The sequence below is a fragment of the Electrophorus electricus genome, chromosome 14, assembly GCF_041902795.1.
Source record: "Electrophorus electricus isolate QZ-2024a chromosome 14, ASM4190279v1, whole genome shotgun sequence".
NCBI lineage: Eukaryota > Metazoa > Chordata > Actinopteri > Gymnotiformes > Gymnotidae > Electrophorus > Electrophorus electricus.
In genome coordinates, this window is record NC_137510.1 from 14,480,496 (window position 1) to 14,490,000 (window position 9,505).

Here is a 9,505-nt window from a genome sequence, read left to right on the forward strand (position 1 = left end):
TGTGTGTGTGTGTGTGTGTGTGTGTGGGGGGGGGGGGGTCATAATTAAACAAGCCTTTCACACATACCTTCTGTTCTTGAAGCTGAGCTTTCACCACTTTAAATTCAGAAGAAGGGGGCCTTTGATTTGCTGTGAGCTCTTCAATCTCACAAACCCATGTCATTAATTTTTGCAAGTTTTTCTGGAATGTCTCAGGATCTCCAAACCCATCTTTCAAAGCTAAGGCACTCCTAAAACCCTTGAATAAAGAAAATATTTTTATAGAGGATAGTATTAGATATCACATAGTAGTGAAGGTATCAAAAAAGTTTGTTTTTTTTAGTCCAGTGCACAGACAAATTTAAAACCAATCAACACCTTCCATCTGTCCAGACTCGAATCATGATCCGAACTGGACTGGCCATCACTTTGCAGCTGTGAATAAAAAATAAATAATAATTAAAAAAAAAATTTCATTCTTCAGCCTCATGAGCTAGATCTTCCAGTTGTTTTGTACTAATATAATTTATCCACTCCTGAAATAATAGTAACCAACCCACAAATATTGACATATCTGACATTTTCCCAACTGAAGACAGAGTTCATGAATTTTTGAACTGGAGGGCTTAGTTACACCTAAGTGAATACTGCTAGCAGGAGCACAATATTATTTTGATTTGATATTACAAATGCTTTATTAATACCTAGAAACCTAGATCCTTGATTCAATTAAAAATGTTTGCTGCTTAGAAAGATAACAACCTCTGCTAATTCTTCTGCCGCTCCAGTGAGGACCCTAACAGTCCTGGTAATAATGGGATCACCGCCCTTCTGCCCTGCTGGATACTCTGTCACCTCCACAATCTCTGTCACAACAGTCTCTGTCACTTCAGTGACCTCTGTGACTTCTCGAGAACTCAGAGTTTTCCACGGCCACTGGCTTCCAGAGTCTCGCCTCTGCAAGGTGCCTCTTCTCTCTGCTGTTCCACACTGGCCCAAGGGAGATTGCCTGTACTCTGGAATATTAGTCCTCCTGGGCAAAGAACCATTGTATGGGGTTTTGGCTGGGGAAGGTGTGCTTCGCCAGGCATTATCCAAGGTGCTGGTGCTTGTGACAGTAGGAGCAGGGGAGCTCCTGTTATTGTCTGGTGTAGAAACTTGTGGAGGAACCTGGTCTACATCTTCTTTCTTCCTGTCTTCCTTAAGAAGCTCTGGAACAGGCCATTCTTTCTGATGCTGGTAGCACTCTTTGAGAAAGTCCTCATTTGATCTCACATGCTTGGACTTCTGACCAAAACAGCTAGGTCTGCTTATGAGGTTACCCATGATACTTCAGCCTGTGGGCCAGCAAGGTGTGAGGTAAGAGAAGGCCCCTGGGCCATGCATGCAGGAGTCGTCTCAGCTTCCTAAAACACAAGGGGGCTGAATGTGAGTGCACTTGCAACTTTTATCCTTATTTACAGTCCCTTCTGTTTCTTTGCCAGTGTGCTGTAATCTCTAGGACCAAACAGCAGATTCAGCCAGCTCTAATACAGACTGCACATTACAGATCTCAATTAACCATCACTCTTTCCCAAAACATGGTGCCTTTTTTCTACACGCCCACAAATAAAGAGCAGAATCATTATTTGCCTGGTACCATGCAGCCAGCACAAACCAAGCCTCTCGTTGGCCCACACCATCTCCAAAACAAAGAGGCGGTTGATTCTGATTGTTTGTGCCCCAAGACAAGAACACTGTATTGCAATTTTGTGGCATAGAAATGCAAGTGACAGGCCTCTATATGAGGGCAATCCCCTCCAGGATACCCACTGTTCACACTGGCAGCCAGGGCTAGTGTTTCCTGCCAGGGCTGGCTCCAGGATGGCCCTGGGAAACCATTTAACTCCTGATCAAATATGACGGGCATAAAAATGCCATTTCATTTCCTTGTCACAAAAGGCAGGGGTCCTGTTTCCATTCTCCTCTTAAAGGAGGGGAGTGGGACACTCGGAGGTGGGCCAATAATGAAATGCCAGAAGAGCAGCACACACTGTAAAAACACAGTGATGACCTTAAAGCCTAATACAAACTGATCTGAAAAGAATTTTTTGCAGTGATTAACCCACAATGGCTAGTTAAACTGAGACAATGTATATAAAACTAATATTTTTTTCTGCAACAGAAAACATTTTTGGCAGTGTCTTGTTACTTAAAAATACAGTTCAAATTCAACTTTCTGATATTGTTACATTGTACAAAATTCTTAGCATAAACAATGCCATACGGAGACAACACAGCCTTTGTTACTGCTCAAAAATGTGTCTGCCTATAACTGCTGACCAAAGTAAGCCTGTGAATAGATAAATAGAACTTTGGTGTTAATTAAGATGAGTTGAGTAAGTGCTAATTGCTGCTGGTAACCTAGGTCAGATCAGGGCATTCTGGATTCAATGCTGAACAGCATGAGACACACTGAGGATGCTGGACCCATTCCTGAAATTAGCATTTCTGGATCACTGGAGCAGAAGGCCTAATGCCAGCTGATGAGATAAGGCACCACTGTAGCTAAAAAAGCATCTGTGGCAGCTGACCTAGACCAGCTCAAGCCCTACAATGCATAAAACTCCAGTCTTTAACTTACACTTTCCTGGTGCAAATTGTTTTGATTGGCTTGCTGATTGTGTCAGCTTTTCTTTGAAGATACATTTTAAAAATTGCAGATATCTTGGCATGTTAAACACAGTAGTTATTCCTGTAAATTAGGGTTTAAACAATCACTCAGTATGTAAACTCAAGAATGTATTTAACTTATTTGTGTAATACCACAACCAACAAAAAACAACCAAAACAAATAATACAAACAAAATCAAAAAAATATCTTCAAGGATCACACTACAGACTTTATTTGGAATGGCCCAAACCATTCTTCCATTTAATTTGAAATGGTCTCCTGTTTGAGACCTCCTCTCTGAGTATTGATTTATGTAACATGTCAAACAGAATCCCAATGAATCAAATTACCCTAATGATAGAGAGCTACTCTCATTGAAAATCTATAGCATTTAGCAGTAAGGTCTCAAGAGGCTTGAGAACATAGTATTATATTTTGTGATTGAATAAGTTAAAAGTTAATCATGCATTTTACTAACCCAGACCAACATCCACTGAACCAAATTGAAACAGATAAACCTGACCTTGTACTTTAGGTTTTACTGAGCACCAAAGTAACACTTTGTTTAAGAAATTAATCATCTGAGGTATTATCAAGTGTCACCATAACAATACCAACGCCTAATCTGACCTCAGCATGGTAAACAGAAGGCAGTAGATGCTGGTATTGTAGATTACATGCCAGTAAGAATGACTGCACTTGTGGGACATCTTTTTATGGATGTGATAATAGTCGTATATCAAATATTATGCCTCCTTCTGGGTAACTTGATGTAATCAAGATAGTGGTTTCTCAAATTAAAAAGAAAAGCTAAGATCACCCAGGAGGCACATTAAAGCTCATGGCAGAAGTAACAGCTCTTACTAAGCCTGACATTCAACATATAAATATAATGAAACAACATAATTTCCTGTTCCTTTTCCAACTCTTATCTGGCTTCATATGTGTTCTGTGTGCATGATATAAGTATTTCTACTGACCATAATTTTGTCATTCATTTCTATCATTGCTTTGGTATCGGTTAGTAAACTGAATGAAGATACTTGAAAAAATGTAAAGCTGAAAGTTTACACATTTTTTTTTAGGTGAAAAGTGTTTGCGTTGAAAAAATATATAACTGAGCTGACAAATTTTCTGAATTACATTTTGTCAAAAGTATTGCTAATTCATAATAATGGCATCGAGGGAAGCACAAAGACATGCACTTCAGAAAGAAAACTAGTCAGAATCAAATTCATTCAAGCTGTTCCTTCTCATAACAAATTCATGCCAAAATCCCCTTCAGTCAAATGAAAGCAGTCCACATAGCATCACATCCACTATCACAGCTACACTGCACCTCTCTGTACTGAGGCAGGCAATTGGTAAAGTTTGAAAGAGGCCACCCCAGATTGAAAGATCTGGCAGTTTTAGACCGTTGAGGACACAGTGACGCATACTTACCCCTGAGCACAAAGGCCGACAAACACTTAACGGTAATATTCCAATGGCTTCTCTGACATCATTCAAACTGGAGAACAATAATCTTGCTGCCCTTCAGCATCCTTTGCAAGGTGTCCCTTTTCTCTGGTTAAATTCATACATATAGGCATATACACAGTGTGCACTTGCATACACTCCCTTGCTTGCAAATACAGTCTTAAACACACACACACACACACAAATGCACAAACTAGGCAAGATAACCCATGCTTTTTTGTTGCCCACAGCCACAGACAAACAATGTCCCGCTCCGGTTCCAGCCGCCCCCTCCCACTGGCAGCTCTCTCTCTTTCTCTCTCTCTCCCTTTCTCTCTCTCTCTCTCTTTCTCTCTCTCTCCTCTTTGTTGCACTCTGTCCGATGGAGGAATTCCTTCCTTTTGAGGCGACTAATGGGATGTGCAGCCAGTGGAGTCCAATAGTTCTGCTGTGTTCCACGGTTCCAGGTCAGGGGTATCTCATGAGTCCTGTGTTTATATCCTTGTAGAGTTCAGATTGGTTCGCATGCTGGTGGTGAGTTCTCTGGCTTTTGGTGTTCCACTTGTGCCAGACAGTTGGGCAGCGCAGCAATCCCTCGCCTCCCGCTCTTCTTCTTTCCCTCCCTCCATTAGCCCCTCCCCCAGATCCTCTTTTGGTTCACAAACTCCATGCCGTTTGTGGGGAGAAAGAGGTGGGGAGTAGGTGGAGGGGGTGGTGGGGGGGGGTTTCTAAAGAGACCCCAGGCTGCCCCAAACATTCACATGTTAAGTGACAGCTGCCTACAGCCTCTCTCCTGCCCATTCCAATTCTCTCTCTCTCCCTCATGCAGCAAGTGGCGGGCTGAGCAGGGCAGGCTACAATGGGAGGGACCCCAACCCATCCAGCCCTACACACAACCCCCACCTCTATTCAAAGCCTGTGTCCCAGTGCTCACCACAGCTTCCGAAAAGGCCTAATTACTGTAAAACATCTATGATTACTTTTCAACTCACTTCCAGTCTGCAAATAGCCAAAAACAAACAAAAAGCCGAAAAGAAGACCTTTCTAAGACTTATAAAGGCCTGCATCCGTACTATTCAGTGAAGAAGTTCCACTCAAATTCACACAGGATCTTTCATTAAAAAAAACAAACAAACATTGAAACAGGAAGGTAATAACTTCCTTGAGCATAGTCCTTTATTGCGAAATATCATGTGACCTTCAGTGAGTTCTTCGTGCTCTCCTTTGATCCTTGGGGAGCAGGGACTATTATCAGTAGTCTAACAAGGTGTCAGATCTCAAATAAGCTTTTACCCTGTGGGTAAATGGAGAGAGAGGGAATGGGAGGGAGAGAGGGAAAGAGAGAAAAAAAGAGTGAGATAGAGTGAGAAATGGACTTGGGAATGAACAGGTGTACAAGCAGGTGCACTGTAACCCTCGAGGGCAAGAGCACAGGTGTGGCACACACACACACACATCTTCTCCTTCTCATGAGCCCTCTCATCCACATAGCACCTGCACCACATCAATTATCTACAGCCTCTCTCTCACACACAGGCAGATGGGGCTAATAGTTAATTGCCCTTGTAATGGTAAATAAAAAACCAGTGAATACTTCTTGACAATATTCTTTCCTATAAACTTGTGAAATCACAGCTATTTGAAGCTGTCGACACCTTGTTTTATAACACAGAGGGGTTTCTTCAATAGGTGTGAACTCAATGTTCCCTATTGCATTTCCTGCCTTTATCCTTACAGTGCAAAGAAACAGGTGTGACCCTGTAAGAGAGAGACCCAACACACCTGAAGGGGATAACCTTTATCACAGAACAGTGAGAGTATGGGAACGAGAGAGTTGAGAGCTTTTGAAGACATTTGAAGACATTTTTGATTCTTTAAAGACCTGTTGTAACCTTTAGCACTGCAGTACGGCACCCACTTCATCTAAATGGAGCACTTCTGAAAGGAAAGCTCTGTCACAGAGGAGAAAAACACTGGGAGATGAGGCAGGCAGAGATGAAAGCTAGTAGGACAGAAACAAAGTACACACGCCCACTTCACAACAGTCTGTCATTCTAATTCCAAAGACAGCTGTGCATGAGGGGACTCTACACTAAGCACTTAAATTATTAACCTCAGCCTTCCTTTCCTTCCCAAACCCCGACCACACCGCCTAGGACATAAAACAGACAAAAGCAAGCAGTGAGGAAAAAGGAAGAGTAACAATGCCTATTTGTCAGGACTGTCCTGGGAAAGTGAATTCAGTGGTGAGAGCCTATGAAGTTATCTAACCTTACTATGTTTGGATTCAGCAATGAGTTGTATTAGGCTGTGTTATCTTCTTGTAAGATTTCTTCCCTCCAGAAGTATTTGGACATTTTTTCTTTTGCTTTTTTTGCAGAATGTATTTAGGCTCTGACAGTAAGAAAGGTGGACATGCAACAATAGTACAGATTTTATTTATTTATTTTACCTTTTTATTTTACACATTTTAGTTGCGTGTTTTCTGGACATGTTTTGACAATACTACCTGAATCACAGTGTTACTTGGATAGATGCTTTCTTCACCATACCCTTTGCTATAATTCCAAAATGAAATATAAAAATGAAAACACATATTACAAAAAATTTGCCTGAGATGATTCTATACCTTTAACACATCCTTTTTGTTGTCTAAAGCTCTTTTTAAGAAGAGCTTAAGTATATGCAACATGATATTGACTTCACTGAGCAGAGGCCTACAGAGGGCATCATATTGCCATAAAGACATGAAGCTAGTATTTGAGCTCACAGTTTGGGGTCTGTGAGTGTCCACTGTATCAGTGGTCTAGGCTCTGGCCCTGAGGAAGGCTGCAGTCTGGGAGACACATGATCCCTGCTCCCCCACCGGCCTTCTCCTCATGGAGCTAATTGAATTGTTCCCCCTTACAATGTCTCTCTCCACCGTGTCAGACCAAGTCTTTTACCACTCATCAATACTTCCAGCCAGCTCCCCAAACCATGCTTGCTTTTATTATACATGCCCCAGTTAGGTTTAGATTGTTCCTTACAGAACAAAGGACAAAGAACATGAGTGTCATGATGATAATAAGTAGTTTGCCTGATCATAGTAACCCTATATGCATTCCACCCAGCAGATGCTGGGCTGTGGTGTTCCTTGTTTACTTGTGAAAAGAATGGGCTTTGTACTTTTACAAGACAGAAATAAGGGGGTGAATCCATGAAATGCCAAATAGGTTGCAGATGAGGCCAGATTTGATCAGAGTCCCCATGTGTCTAAAGACCTGAAAGCACCAAAGTGGATTAATCCCACTGCCCTGTTTCCCTCCCCCACTATTTCACTGTCTTCCCCTGACTTTAAATTCAATAAGATCTCAATGGGTCCTCCAATACACCATAATTAGCACTTGAGCAGACATGCTCTTTCTGTGACTCTCACATGAGGCTTTTGCTAAGTGATAAATGAATATGTAAAAAAAAGATCTCTACTGAGGGGGTCAAAACCAAAGCACCATTCGCAAACACAGCAATTTATCACCCCAGACTTCACCTCCCACTAGACAGAGAAAGAGAGAGAGAAAGAGAAAGAGAGAGAGAGAGAGAGAGAGAGAGAGAGAGAGAGTGTGTGTGTGCGTATGTGAGAGAGAGAGAGAGAGAGAGAGTGTGTGTGTGTGTGTGTGTATGTGTACGTGTGTGCATGCATGTTTGTGTGCGCCTGTATGTGAATGGAAGTGATGTGATTGCCTGCTGGGGGGTCTCACATACTGGAAGCTGACTCACTGAATGGGAAATAAAGAGTGAGCAACTTCAAATACCTTCTGATTCATCTATTCACCAGCTTTAGAGGTTTGGTGCAAAGTTTATTCTCAAGGAGAACAATTCTGTCTTATTAAATCTGATCTGTCTGTGCAGGGAAGGCTGCAAGTGTTCAGAAATAAGTGATTGAATTTTTTTTTTTTCATGATGGTCATGACTGAAATATGCAACATTTAATATAATGTAAAAACACATGGATCTGATATATTAAATATTGTTTCAGCATCTGCTGTGATAAAGATGCTGTTTGCCCTTTGACATCTCATAGCGCATGAGAGCAGACTTAGATCAGAACTCCCCATTGAGGGCCTGGTGGTCATACACTTATTATGTCTGTAGGTTGTATTAGAACAAGGTCTGGACATTAGAACAAGGTCTGGACATACAGTGTCTTTATGTGCTGAGCACTGATTAACCTTAATCAGAGCATATGGTAAATTATGCTGTCCCAGCCTATACTCATAACAAAGCAAATGGCCCTGGGACGTTGATGTTTGCTGTGCCACAAAGGCTGTCGGGAGCATAGAGGAGCAGCCTCTTTCCTTAACTGTGTTGAGCCTGCCTGCAGCAAGTGTGTGCAGTGCTAATTTGAGATTCAGACTTAGCTTTGCAGAGCCCAAAGAAAAGAGGGAGCTTTAAGACACACAGCCTTTAACTATTCAAAATCATCAGGAAGTCAAAAGGGAAGAGGCCCTTGCACTGGGAATCAGACTGAAGCCTTCTTGCAGCAAAAACAGTGGCATTATGGAACATACAAGCAACCCTATGAAACATTAAAAATAGTCCATGCGATATAAACTATAGAAATTCTGAGGAATGAAGTAAAGTTTGATTTAATAAAATATGTGTAAAATTGAGAGATACTGACAAATGACAACATTCAAAATGAACATTATAACATTTCCCCTCAGAGGCAGATCTTTTGCACTCAGTGAGGTGTGTGGTATTGTATTAGGGAGTGTATATGTGTATATAGTGGAGGAGTCTCTAACTGACTAAGTCCCATCTAACTGTTAATGTAGGGACAAATTTGAGGCATTATCATGACAAACACAGAAGTAATAGCACATTAGGATGCAGAGGAATAAAGGTATTTGAAAAATAAACAATATTTATTCAGGTGGAAAAAATACTGTTAATGAAGTGAATTGACCAGCATCACTTCACAGTCATATTGTAATGTATACGCTGTTTATATACATATCCTTCATTGGCAATGTATATATTAATCAAACTTTAAAAGCTCTTCTAAGCAAAACAGTAAAGAGAGGTCTATTGCTATAAATTAGATAACAGGACAGACGCATGACTCAATGAACTCAAAGAAAGCTGGTATAATACTAGAAAATCTCAGTCATGTCATATGTTTCTGTTTGCTATAATGCCAAAAGTGAGTCATCATAACAGATTCCAGCAGATTACACACAATTACCATTACACACCATGGTATAGTTATAATCCTGTCTATGTCAAACCCCATGGAATAAGGACAGCTGATATTTAATCATCAACAGGTTGAAACAGATGACAGGGGTGTCACAGCAAGCTCTATTGTAGGCGGATCAGAGGATCCTGTTTTTCTCTTGTTCCTCATCCTCCCATCTGAGTCTAATGTGCTTT

The 9,505-nt window shown here is 41.2% G+C and overlaps 1 protein-coding gene across 4 annotated transcripts in view; it reads right to left on the bottom strand.

Moving 5' to 3' along the window:
* macf1b (microtubule actin crosslinking factor 1b) overlaps positions 1-9,505 on the bottom strand; it is a 28,851-nt gene that overhangs the window by 16,651 nt on the left and 2,695 nt on the right. For 2 of the 4 annotated variants that reach the window (XM_081696517.1, XM_027001678.3), the window contains 2 exons: positions 358-414; positions 68-238 (listed from right to left, as the gene is read on the bottom strand). In XM_081696517.1, coding sequence (XP_081552643.1) covers positions 68-238; positions 358-414 — 228 coding nt within the window. Of the gene's footprint in view, positions 1-67; positions 239-357; positions 415-741; positions 1,386-4,075; positions 4,933-9,505 lie in introns of those variants that run through there. The other 2 variants (XM_081696515.1, XM_081696516.1) reach the window with 2 other exon arrangements.